The sequence below is a fragment of the Varroa jacobsoni genome, unplaced genomic scaffold (genome assembly GCF_002532875.2).
Source record: "Varroa jacobsoni isolate VJ856 unplaced genomic scaffold, vjacob_1.0 scaffold_61, whole genome shotgun sequence".
Classification (NCBI taxonomy): domain Eukaryota; kingdom Metazoa; phylum Arthropoda; class Arachnida; order Mesostigmata; family Varroidae; genus Varroa; species Varroa jacobsoni.
Window position 1 is genome coordinate 246,502 of NW_019212963.1, and position 13,272 is coordinate 259,773.

The following is a 13,272-nucleotide window of genomic DNA, read 5'->3' on the forward strand; positions in this document are numbered from 1 at the left end:
TGCTAAAACGAATTTCTTTATATACAAAAATACTATGAGCTTTCACATATTATGATAGCAATCGTACATTAACACAATGTTCCAACGGTCATTTTTTGCTGAATGTTTAGCGATGTTGGAATTATTTGAGGTTGTTAGTATATGATACAACTTGTAGAAAGTAAAGCTGCACACGTTTCAAGTGAGGTCTTGGCTGAATTTTTTCATTCAAGCACAAAGTGACTAATATGTAGCTTCATCGTAGAATAAAATTAGTGAGTAACAAGCTCGGCTACTGATGCCTGTTATTATTGTTGTCGTATTGATTGTCTAGTTCCATGTTGAAATGAACCTTTGTATTCGGTTGTCACCCTATCGCTTGACAGACGGGTGCGTGTTGTCGCAGGGAGCGTTTGTCTGATGGTTCCGAACGCATTCGCTTGTGAAATTGAATCTGTCGAGTTAGCGGCGAAACACGTGATCGGTCCTTAAACGTAGAGCGCAAGCAATACAGAAAGCATCGATTCTGATAACTTCCTCGACCTGCCCACGTTCCAGCAGCTCGGGGTTAGATAGAGTCACTTGGCTCGAATTATAGCCAAGAATAAACGGTTAAAAGAAAACGACTAGTAACTACATAGATTAAACACTGTTCTCTGACTTCTATTATTCTATATAGAATTCAAAAAGTTCAGATTCAGTATGCAAAAACCAGAACGTAGATAGTAACTAACTTTTGCATACAAAATCCACTTACTAAAGTGATAAGACGACAGAAGCAACTGAACAATAAAGGCTTTATTCGAACTATGGAAGCTCGCAAGTGTACGACATGACATGGTTCCATATTCGACCAAAAAGTAAAAAAGTAAGCTCTCAACTTAACTGAAGTTAACTTAGTTCAAAATATCATGGTCTTAGGTGAGAAAAAGCACGTCGAAGCATTGCACTCAGAACAGCGAGCTATTTTGTAGTAACCCACTTGTATCGTTATAACACAGGTCAAGATAGAACCTTGACGCCTCGCCGCGGTTAGACCTATAAAACGGATAGTGGTCAGATAGATACCTTTACCCATCTACTTGTGCTCGGTACGTTAGTCATCATCAAGTTGAATCCAGGTACAACATTAATAGATAAACGAATCGTTCGCTCCAAGGTGTAAGTGTGCCGAGACATTTTTAAAGCGCCAACCTTTTCATAGGAGGACAACGTTCTCGAAGAAATGGTAATTTCAAATAGCGATGACAGCCTTCGTATATATATATAGACCCGAACCTGCTCTTTGTTTTAGTGGCGGTTTCAGAGGAACGTCGCGTTGGTTTCCTTTCGACATTATGACAACAGTGCACAGGGTTGCTGAAAATTGTTCGGCCGTATAGCCTCCTTTTAGCATTGTTTCTTGACAAAAACCTTCCTATTTTTCAGACGTCCACCTAACGATCATCTGAGTAACAAGCGACACTACTAGCCCTTAGCTGAGAAAATCCATTGTATATGATCATAGGGTTCTAGACAACTGTATTAGGAACTCTACTCGAAAGTATATCACTCGTCGTATGCCTGCCGCTACCTTACCAAGCCTCTATTAATTCTGTCTGATTGTCTGTTGCTATGCTTACTTAATTAAAGTAGAGGAAGACGAACATGATTTCAAAAGAGAAATGAACAACCGGGAAGGCCAAGTGTCTGTGACTATGGTTTCGTAAGCCTCCAAATGATAGCTGCGGATATTAGGCGCTGTTCTGCCGTCTTGAAGAGAACAGATCTGCAGTCAAGAAACAGAAAGTGACAGTACCGAGGACAGCTATTGACAATGGTTTAAACCGCAGGTAGAAACTCCCGCGCTTAAACTGTCGCTAGTAATATACAAATATTATTTCCTTGCTGAAAATTTGCTATATATATTACTGGAAAATATAGGACATTGTTTGGCGCTCAAGCTGTTTTTTTTTTGTCATATAAACATCGGTATAGTACGGCGAAACGTCATGCGCACTCTGTCACATCGTAGGACCTAGCTACAATTATGGAAGCCAAACGGTAGACGAAAGTCAGTGGCGGGCATTTTGAAAGTTGGGTTATCCGGACCCTGGGATCAGCCAACCCATTCGATTTAGTTGTTCAGCAGTATTTTCTTTCTAAAGCAACAGCACACTACGTGTAATCAGCGTAACAGACTTCTTTATATGTCTGAGTTAAAAATATACTATTTAAGACAAGCCGTAAATGAATTCTGGTTAAATTAGCAAATATCAATTGATGTGTCAACCAGGAACGCTGATGTAAATTGCCACTATTATCCCTTAAAATAGAGAAAAACATAATATTTTTAAACTGCTCATGCGAGCAGAACGGCACACTTTAACCTATCGTTCAACTACTCAAAAGAATTGTTCGAAAATACCAGTGCCAGATTCTCTCTCTAAAACTAGAATCAATTTTATAGCTTGTGGACTGGATCGAAAGACAAGTAAGTTACAACTTGTTCGCATGCACATGCTGAGTAACAAAAGCTTTATCTTGACTTAGTTTTTTGTAGAACATTGCCCCTCTTGTTTCTAGTTGTATTCGATGTATGTATGATTCGATCCTTAAATGAAACCGTTAGCGGTTAAGTCGCCAACATCAAACCGCACGAAATAATTTCGAAAATGATCTTCTATATATAATTGGATCGAGTAAGTTGAAACTCTTTCATATTGACAATTTTTGCAGGAAACACCTTTCTACTTACAAGTAACTGTTAAGGACTGCACGGTCCATTCAAATACAATGCTTAATAGCCGCCGCATAGACTGTGTGAAATGTGGAAAAAAAACATCGATTACATTCACCGTGAAAATATACACCGTATAGATACGTAGGCAACATAACTTATAAAGACGTATTTTATGTCCTAACGTAGATCAACACCACGAAAAGGTGTTTCAAACGTGTAAAGCCAGTAAATAATATGGAGTCTCAATTGACACACTCGGCAGTTTATGTCAAACTAATAAGAACGTCATTATTGATATTTTGAATAAAGTGCACGTATTAAAATAATTATTAATTATAACTATTATGATCATGCAGAGCATGCTGTAGCTTCCTCCTCGGCGCTTGTGCTGGCCCAAGCGTGCCCTTCGATCACGAATCATCGAGCTTTCATCGTACGTCAAGCATGTAGCACGAAACAGAGAACAGACAGTACTTCGGGTCGACACCTTCTGAGTTCATGCCTTAACCTTCAACCCATCTGACCCGTCCTCTACGTAAATCATGATGAAGCACCTGCGACTAGTTTTTGGGGCGAGTTCGACACGGCATGACGCCACTCTCTCAACCGTGCACACTAAGTAGCCCTGGTGCATTAATCTTACACGTGCTTCTAGGAAAAAACGTTAGTGCAAAACGTTAACGTATTTAAAAGCCGTGATCTATGTGTTGACGAAATTTGCATATATTCATTGTTTTAAGTAGCATTTACATCGACACTTCACCCTTGATTTTGCACGCGTTTTTTGGTTGGTAAGCAAGGGCAATCATTAGGGTCGCCATGTTTAGCAGTAGCGACCATTCTCTCTAATGCTGTTTACAATTTTAACTGACTAGTGAACGCTGTCAATACTGAGTAAATCTGAGGTCCGCCGGTGACGTTTACAAAACTATAATACTTCAACAAGCATTCTCTACTTCTCCTGCTTCGCCATAAGGCTTTGGCACATGACAGAAGGGTGCAACCCATATTTGTTCGACACATGTCTGATTTGGCTCCGGTGGTCTAAGAAATCATGCGGTAGCAAAATGAAGCTGAGTTCGCAGCGAACGAAAGGGAGAAGTCCTCTGTACCTCATCGTGTACCTCCATGGGGTTAACCTTCAATGCGGGCTCGCTTTGCGCGGGAGGACCTCCGTCCTTCGCGCTCCATATCAGTGTCGGGTTGAAAGGAGGGGGCATGAGCGCTATAGAGGCACCTGCCTAAAAAATCCACTTCTGGTGCATAGTCAGGAGCTGTCGTTCTCCCGGCGGAGAGCACTTCGGCTCGCGTGCGAGCGCAGTACAACGAATAAAAAATACACGCTTTAGCTAAAAGCAGAAGCAAACCCATCACTTTGTCGTCACTAACCCCGTCCTGAACTTCTGCTTGGTTAGGATAGTCCTGCTTTGTGGGATACAAACGGTAGCGAGGGGTGAGGGTCAAATAGAAAAAGTACTATCACACCAGTTCCTTCCTTGTCTTCTAAAGCTTCGCCTTTTCATAGCTTTCTGGCAAAGCGCGGCTACTTTGCAGCTAGCCTTCACTGGGTTCCAATTGAATAGCTTCCAACCGAGAGTGGAACCGAGCGGTGAGCTGAACCCCACATTGAAAATGCGCGAATATACAAGAGTAGAATAGGAAAAGTAAAATATTGAGTATATATTTAGTATGGAAAGATCAACACTTGGTTTATTTCGCAAATAATAGTATGTTAAGTTTTCATGGTTGCAACACCTCATTGCAGCTAAAAATTAGTCAGAATGAGTAGCTGGCCGTATTGTCTATCAAAGGTTTTTTTGTTCTAAAAAAAAAAAGGCTTTCATGCTGAGCTAGGTAATTGCGGTATATGCTATATATATATATATATAGAGCATAGAGTGGAAAATTACTTGAATAGTAGTTAGTTCAACTCTCCCGCACCAAATGAAAATCACAGTATTTGATTCTGTTTTTTGAACTAGAGGGGACTTGCATCTTTGTTTTTCCCCAGATCGAACTTGAAGCGTGCTATGGTCTACAGCTATCGAATACAACGACATTATGGTGTGTTTATCTCTTCTATCGAGCAGCTCGTCCGCCTCACTTAGTACGCACGCATACAAAAGCTACAGTTGTAAAGCATAAGAGACAAACCCGATTCGATTAGCTAGGACGGATTTACAAGCGTGAATCGAATTTCCTGCCATTTTCTCTACTCGCGTCGCTCCTCGTTTCGCTCTTCTTTCTCAGGTTGCCGATTTACCACCACCTAAAAAATCAATTTCTTCTTTGTTGAACTATTTACGGGTCTATGGTTTCACACTGATGATACTAGGTAGTCTTCTGCCACCGAACAGGCTTTTAGCGGCCCTATTGAAGTTCCTAGTTTTATTCGCCCTACTCATTATACGTTGTATATGTACGTTTCTATGGCTCAATGCCGCCGAGACGAGTGGGTGGAGGATTTGGAATAGGCTGGCATAGCTAGTTTTGGCCCCCCTAACTCTTTTAGCTTGTTTAGGAGGCCACACCATAACGGACAAGAACGCTCGGTGCACGATGCCTTCCTTCTATTCAGGCTGTGTTTCGCCGACCTTCTGCTTCGCTTCTACGTCCGAGTGGATTGTCTTAGGCGTCTTGTTGTTCGATGGATAGAACTAAAAGCTGTCTCGTCTCTTCTGCGTACTGCCTGCGCGAACATACTCACTGGTCAAAGCGATAGAGGGAGTCTCCGTGTTAATACGATAACGGTCTTTTTTTTTGGTTTTGCAGAGTATAAAGTATACAGTCATTCTTGTATGTTGAACAATGGAGCCATCATCGAGGTCACAGTGCAATAAGATATGCAAATGTAGAGCTTCCGAGAGATCGAACGCTGAAGTTGAACATAAGTATCTTGTATGAATCGACAAAAAACTGAAGAAATAAAAAAAAAAAGGCGATATAGCATTGTAGCTGTCGCTCGAATGTGTTGTTTTTCTTTCGCAAACAAACGATTTAATTTTGACTCTTTTGCAAGAACCCAATCGTTTTCAGGGAGAGCAGAGATGATTGGAGATAAGGTCAACGAACAGAAAATTAGGCAGAAGATGAACGAGAACGAACTCCCCGCTCGTTGGCATACGGTTTGACTTTTGTCCGGCTACGCAAACATATAGAAAAGAACGTTCCTAATGAATCTTACAACGGAGTCCTTAATATTTTATGTGTTCTAAGTTTTGGTGGCATAGCCGCCAAACGTCACTCACCGTAAGAATACCCAATAGTGTCGAGAAATTTGGTAAGAGTCGTTAACGAAGAAAAGCCTGAAATATTTCATTAAATGCCCACCCTTAATTATAATGTGTAGCGATGCCCTCCTATACGAGCAGATATATGCATATCAGAGTTAGCGCGATAAATAATGAAGTACCCATTTTGTTGAATTTTTGTAATTTAACCATCGGCGATCATCTTTATACGAGTTCTCAAGGATCGGAATTTTACAGTCGCTTCGGTAAACTGCCCTCGGGCATGATCATGAATGAGGGCATGAAAGTCAGTGTGCCCTTTTTTCTGCATTCTACCGTATTTGTTTCAGCTTAGTGACCTGACACTCGTGCGCTTTCACTGCTTTTTTGTCATTGGCAGCAGTAGAAGCAGACACATCCGATGTGTTATGTATGGCCTATATGCGTATTTCTGTTCGCACAGGTCGATGTGTTGTTGTCGATGTTGCGTTGGTGGACGAGGACGAAGCCCTCGTTCTTTTTGTGCAGCAGGTACCCCTCAATTGAGCACCTACTTCGAAACGGATCTGAGTGCTGAAGAACACATTCTAGTGTCGTCACCAACGAACTGATCTACGCTGCCAGTTCATTTTAAGCTCAACCCGCATTTTTCTTCCTGTTTCAAACCGCCTACGGGCGCAACGACTTAAGGCTTTCCGCCCGTTCTTTTTTTCTCTGTCCTCTGCGACAGTTTTCTCGACGAGTCCTTAGTTGGACTGCAAAATCAACCTCTTTCAATTGATTCTAGTCGTCGAACTGCCTCTGGGGGGTATGGCGTATCTATTACGGTCCAGCAAAATGAGTCCACGCGAAGCATTCGACGAAGAGGATGAGGAGCACCCGTCGGGAGGCGACCTCGGCAATCTCGTCGTGGTCGAGCCTTCATAAGAGTTCGTTTCGTCGTTGGCGTAAGGGGCCCTCGATAACCAGGCAAAACGATCGGGCGAACAGATGGTAAAGTCCCCCGCAATAACCTGACCCTTAACAATCTCAACCTTCGTCAACCTTAAGCTTCAAGAAAGGAGCCGTTCTAAAATGACATCACGTCTAGCCCCTCCAACCACCCCCCCTCGAACAGTTAAATCTTCTCCTTCGCAGTTAATGTAGTGCCTTTAACTTTCGGGTAACACCCGACCGAGGGGCCAATGCAAATGTGAGGAGCACGAAGAGCCAGAAAGGGCGAGGTGTCGACTCTTTGAAGCCAGCCATTGCTGCAGTACTCGAAATCTGTTTTTTTTTTTATCAGTGCGCAGCCTTTCTAACAATAGCACAAGCGGCGTGAAGAGCCGATGGGTAGAGGATTGTTTCAGCGATTCCTGATCAAGTTCACCTGGGCGAGAATTATGTCACCGTACCTGGACCATCGTTCAAGGGTGACTACTTCGCGCTAACTTGGAAGGCTGAGTGAGACGAATAGGACAATACCCAACGAACTCGAACAATTGCTAAGAATTTTGTGAGTGTTTTGTGCATTTGATATGTCTAAACTGAATCCTTCCGGTAACTTTGTATGGTTCGAAGTAATTTTGTCGGCAAATTTCTGGAGCTTGACTCGAGTGCTGACTAATCATGATGAACACACGTGAAACACACGAAGTAGGAAATTATTCACAAAGCAAACTTATTTCCCATGATGAAATAGTTAACAAATACAATATTTGCTATAAAATAGCCATGTTCCTTGGTAGCTTAATTAGCGGTCTTTTAGATTTAGGCAGGACAGCTAAACAATGCAATGATTATATTTTTAGAAGCCTTATGCTCGTCCGACTCTGCGAAATATGCAGAAGATGACAACACTGCCCTAGCCAGCTTCCAAGTTATGAGTGCCGCATCAGTTTCGCACTGACCTCTGTAGGCACATTGTACCGCCGACTTCGTCAGAGATCCCTTTTCTGATAACGCCTAAATAAGTGTTATCCTTATACGAAGAAGGGACATTGTACATCGACCGCGGGCTTTTAAATGTTGGCGGTTGTGGCGGCGCCGTTGAAATTCTCAAACAAAATCTCGTCTATTGATATACCACCTGCAGGAGACAGCAGACGGCGCTCGTGAGCAAAGCAGACTGAAGGATTTAAGAACGTACATTGGGACTGTTATTCCTAGCAACGGTAGATATTCAGCGCGGTGGTCGCGTTATCGTCAACACAATCTTCAGTAGCGCGGGCACGATATCTGTTCTCTGCTTAAGATCCTCATCGAGCGAACGTATTTTAGTAAAACATAAATAAATACAGGACACTAATTGTTAAGGGAACAAGTAGATATAGAGGTCTGCTTCTTGAGAAAAGGGTCACATTACTAAGTGGCAAGTATATATTTGTTTCTTTCAAATGATTTCCCCTTATATATTAGGTCCAGGAAGGTACGTAACGCATTTCAAGTTATTATCATTACATAATAACATTATCTGATAATACAATACATAACATTATCTGAAAGCTGCTGAAACTATAGTCTATATAGCTCCGATAATTAATTTTTCAGCTAACTATGTTTTTTTTTCTAATACAGTGTAAGTAGGTGTACTTTGTTTTCGAATAGGCGCTTTCATTAGACCACCAGCTGAGTAAGGGTCTATTTAGAGTCGAAATGTTTATGCCATGATTTTTTTTAAACTTCTTTTGCCAAGAAGTAATTTCTATGTTGTAGAATCCTATGAAATTCAATCTACCCCGTCAACGCAGCGATAAAGTGGACGCCTGTAAACACTATAGACATAATTAGAGACACTTAAAACTTGTCGTTGGTAATAAACTAGTTACACTCTGATAACTGTTACAATCTTATCATATCTTCTCATGTATGAATATAATATCGGTCTATTGGTACTATGATTTAAGCATGCTGTACTTCTTATAGTTGACGCGATAGAAATGTATGTTTTGTTACTCTATCCCAAGACGATCCAGCAGGTCTTTGACAATATGCGCTCTTTCTCTCCAATATCTCCCTGATTCCTCCGTTTTGTCGTAAATTACAGCATAACGACTCGAAACTCTTTATTAATCAGATCTGTGATCCCGACAACGCTAGAAAGGGCGCCGAGTTGCGAACCGGCGCAGTAGCGTCTCGGTGTCACCTGAAGTGATTGTTTTCACCGTTTATATCTACGAAGTTCTCTATTCCTACATAACTTCTTTTGCGTGAGAATAAGCTACCATGTCTATCTAGCGCATCAGTGAAGATACAGAGAACTGTGCGAAGATACTTTTCGGAGAAGTCACTAGTTCGGGCAATGCTCGAAACTTAGCGTCATTTAGCGAGTTATAACTTGCTAAAGCGACGATGTCAAACTGTGCAAGAACTCAAGTGAAGCGATCGAGCATTCCTATTTAAGTTGGATTCGTGTTAACCCCTCGTAGATAACGTTCCTTTTGCATATCAGCGAGATCTCGTCACCTATTTCCTCGCCCCCTCCCTGTAGTGAAGCATGCCCATCCTATATATATATATATATATATATATGGTGTACATGCTTGAACAAAGTGAGGTACTGTTGCGCAAAAAAGAAATAGTCTTCACGAATAGTTTCAAGCAATTGAAGTGTACGTCCTGACTTCACTTCCTACGCTGATAAAAAAAATAACTGACAAACAATGTGTTCATTGCATTGCTTCAAGGACAAATTTTAGACAATACGTGTCAAAGCTCTTTTACGTTTGGTATTTAAGCTATAAGGTATTATTTCAGACGGGTCTTACCGAGCAGAGCCTTCCTTCAACAGATCAATGAAGAACAAGATGCCGCAGTAACGTTTTGCAAACGATGCAGTTTAAGTCAGCCATGGCTACACTCTCACAGTTACCATGATGCCACACCGATAGAGATGCGCATTAGCATCTATACCACACCCCCCTCTTGTTTCAACAGGCGTCCTAAAGTTTGAATAGCCCAAAAAGACGCTGCAGCTTTGCTTTATCAAATCGATTAATAATTTTTTAATAATAAAAATAGCCCTGCATTACCATTTCTAGCACCTAATCAACCTTGAAATCGACGCAATTGGCAGTTTAGCTTTATTTTTATAGCTATGTTTACTCATATTTCTACCTTATCTATCTACTGTAATATTAAGAGCATATAAATTTCATCTTCTGATTCTGCTCCTAGATAATGTTACGTCTTTGAATTGAAACGTATTCGAATTACGAGTAACAGCAAAAGCACGGTTGGCATCCCGTAACTGCCAACTCTACCAGTCTTCGACGACCATATACAAACGTCTCTAGCATTTTAATAAGAAATATTGTAAGAGACGTTCAGAGGATCAAGTATATGGCGCCTTGCCATATCATGCCAGATGCTGCATATTTTTTGTCTGCTAAAGTAGACAATTATATATCGAGATTACCGATGTTTTACGATAAAGTGGCCATCCATCAATTTTTTCCCGGATATTGTTTACTTAAAGTATCTTTGAAGTAAAATTTTAAAGTGTTTTACTCATATTGAGTGAAAAGAAAACTATAATTGTCTTAACGGACGACACGACTTCTCATAAGAGAGGATTTAACTTAGCCCCTGGGGGGACGATTTTTTAACACATTCAAAGTTGCAATGATAGTAATAATGACAATGGTAATTAAAAGTAAAATTGTTTTGTTCGGTAGGTCTCAGTAAGTAGTCATTTCAAGCGTTGTAAAAGTCATTAGGCATTTTTCCTAGGGAGTTTAGGCTCATCTGACATTTATAAGTTGTGTTTGTCTCCATGATGGCGGCAGTATACGTATAAGATTCGATCTCAAACCCGCGTGATTTCAAGCATAGTTCAAGCAAATGCCCTTCATCTTTTTATGCCACTTCTTAGAAGAAACCAGCACGAAAGTAACAAATAATTTTAGTATTCTAGTGTACAAAATTATCTGAACTTGACATTTGTCCGTCTGCCACGTTTTCCACCGAGTGAAAGACAACCATAATCCAACCAGGAAGTCTCAAGGTAAAAACAGAGTCATATGTTCCATTACCGATGCTTCTGAGGGGCCACAATAGAACATTGGTTATACCAAGTTTACATTTCCAATAAAACGCAGCTTTATCCTATTCAGGGAGATTATGGCTACGTGATTTTAGGCTGACTACTGAAATTTTCGTAGGATAGAATACCATCCTTCACGAAGGCAATACCTGGTGTTGTCAGTGCCTTTGTGCGGTTTACTCCTCAAAAAGCAGACAAATCCATACCTGGGAACTGAACGTTTAACATGCATTTGAATGTATCCAGATAGCTATTCAAACGACTTTTAGATAAATTAAAAGTATCCGCCATATAAATGTTTTCTGAGTCGGTCTACTCAGGATCGCCGGACTGGATCGAATCGTCATAAATAATAGTGAATAGACTGAAGTAGTCAGGCGCCGGAGCTTGATGTCCATCGAGCAAGAGCGCAGGGAACAATCTTGTTTTTTTCATCCGTAGCTATATCAACATTTATGTGGGTTACACCCAGTTCACAAAAACAAGCGACAGAAGTCGACACCGTTCCTTTGCCCCGCTACAATTCAAATTTCAAATCGGACCCACGTGCCACTTCCGCTTTCGAAGAGTTTTCGCTCAGCTCTTCGATACCTTCACAGAAGCGGCTCTAGTGTTTGCGCAGTGGAGGCTGCGGAGACAGTTCGAAATCCTAACGACACGGACGTTTCACCGCTTAAACGGTCCTATGCTGCAGTGTCCCGGTAAGGCCATCTTGCTAGCATAGGAAATCCCCCACTGGCAGCACACTGCGCTACAACTGTTTCGAGCAGCTTTCAGCCAGGACCAGAAAAGCTTTCGAAACTTAGCACGCTAGACGCATCCTACGATGCATTTGAAATATCATTTATTGCCGGCTACTCACAAGAGCCTGAGGCAAAGCAGGTTTTGTCGGCCACCCTGATCCAAGTCTAGCTATCTGGGACTAGTGATTTCAAGTACCCGTAACAGAAACGAAACACAAAATTGTCAGCAACTAGAGCGTTGTCATTATTTCTATACCAAATCAGGACCGACAGCTTAGCCAACGAGGCGTACAGTTGTCTAGTCTATCTGCCTGTAATAGTCGCTCGATGGGAAAATAGTGTCTTCCTTTGGGGGCGGACTCTATGATTGTTTTAATTGTTTGCTATAATATGTCTACCATGACCTAGCCTCGTAAATGCCTAGATCTGGGCGTCGGGTTTCTTTTGAGATTCTTAACCGTTATATAGATGACAATTAACCCAAAGCAAATCATATCGAAGCAAAGGTATTGCACATGTGTGCTGTCCATATAGCACATCCCTTTTCCTATCGCAAACACATAATTTTTCGCTGATGAAATTAATGTATTAAAAATGAATCGTAGGTTTAGCGCTACATTATGGTGCTACGGTGTAATGGGCACGGCGAGCACGTTGAACATCTATAGCTTACACAGTATTCGATAGCGGGAACGGGTTCGACGGTCTCACCTGTCTACTGCTGCTGATTTTGTCTCGACGATATTTTTCGTACGCAAGCGTTTTCTTCATGTATCGCTTTGGTTTAGAAATTCATAACTGCTACACACTAATGGGCAATAATAACTTGTATTGCATGGATGACTAAGCTGTTGAACACAACGTATAATAGGAGAGCAACGGGACATTTCGATCCATATTACTATTGAAGGTGCCCATATAAATACACGCACTTGTCTTTGATGCCACTTCATTTCGTGGTAATGAGCAAGTTATCCAGAAAGTTGCTACGAAAACGTGTAGATATCGGCCTGGTAGTTTACGTCCATTTGTATGTACCTTTGGGGTAGGCTACCCGAAAAGCAGGCTAGATGAAGGACATCAACGATGAATCCAAGGGCTTCTGCCGATTGGGTGGAGCCGCCTTTTTTCAGCGCCATCGAAGAACTAAAGGCAGCTCTTCGTATCGTCAACATGGGCTGTGCCGTGTGGCGAGTATTCGCTTTTCGCCATGTTTGGCGCAAATGCCTCCTACGCAATCGCTAGTCAGCTGCTGCTGCTGCTGCTGGGCCAGATTCGACGTAAGCCTGCTCTGCTCGACAATCCGTTGGTTTAAACACAGGAAAAAAGGACCTAGACTGTGAACATAGTTAATCTGTGAATAATACTATGTTGTGCCTTTGAGTTTGGCGTACACACCTTGTACGGCAGGATAACCCCCATTGTATCAAGTTGTTATCTACATAATTGTGTTCGATATATCTACAGTTCGTTTAAAACTTGTGCTAAGTTTGTGAGTATAAGAATGGATATTTTATCACCGAATTTCAGTGAGTATGATCAACGTTAACGTACCCCAGTTCCCAAAAATAGTTA

General features: G+C 41.5%; 2 protein-coding genes across 6 annotated transcripts in view; one reads left to right on the forward strand and one right to left on the reverse strand.

Annotated features, from left to right (window-relative positions):
- The window catches only part of LOC111261460 (uncharacterized), a 26,991-nt gene extending 14,119 nt beyond the window's left edge, over nucleotides 1–12,872 (reverse strand). For both annotated transcript variants that reach the window (XM_022835018.2, XM_022834996.2), the window contains exon 1: nucleotides 12,736–12,872. In XM_022835018.2, the coding sequence (XP_022690753.1) occupies nucleotides 12,736–12,872 (137 nt within the window). The remainder of the gene's footprint in view (nucleotides 1–12,735) is intronic.
- The window catches only part of LOC111261448 (agrin), a 20,647-nt gene that overhangs the window by 4,793 nt on the left and 2,582 nt on the right, over nucleotides 1–13,272 (forward strand). The window contains exon 1 of one of the 4 annotated variants that reach the window (XM_022834977.2): nucleotides 12,964–13,226. The exons of 2 other annotated variants lie outside the window; for them this stretch is intronic. In XM_022834977.2, the coding sequence (XP_022690712.1) occupies nucleotides 13,202–13,226 (25 nt within the window). In that variant the 5' untranslated portion in view covers nucleotides 12,964–13,201. Of the gene's footprint in view, nucleotides 1–12,963; nucleotides 13,227–13,272 lie in introns of those variants that run through there. One more of the 4 variants, XM_022834984.2, reaches the window with a different exon arrangement.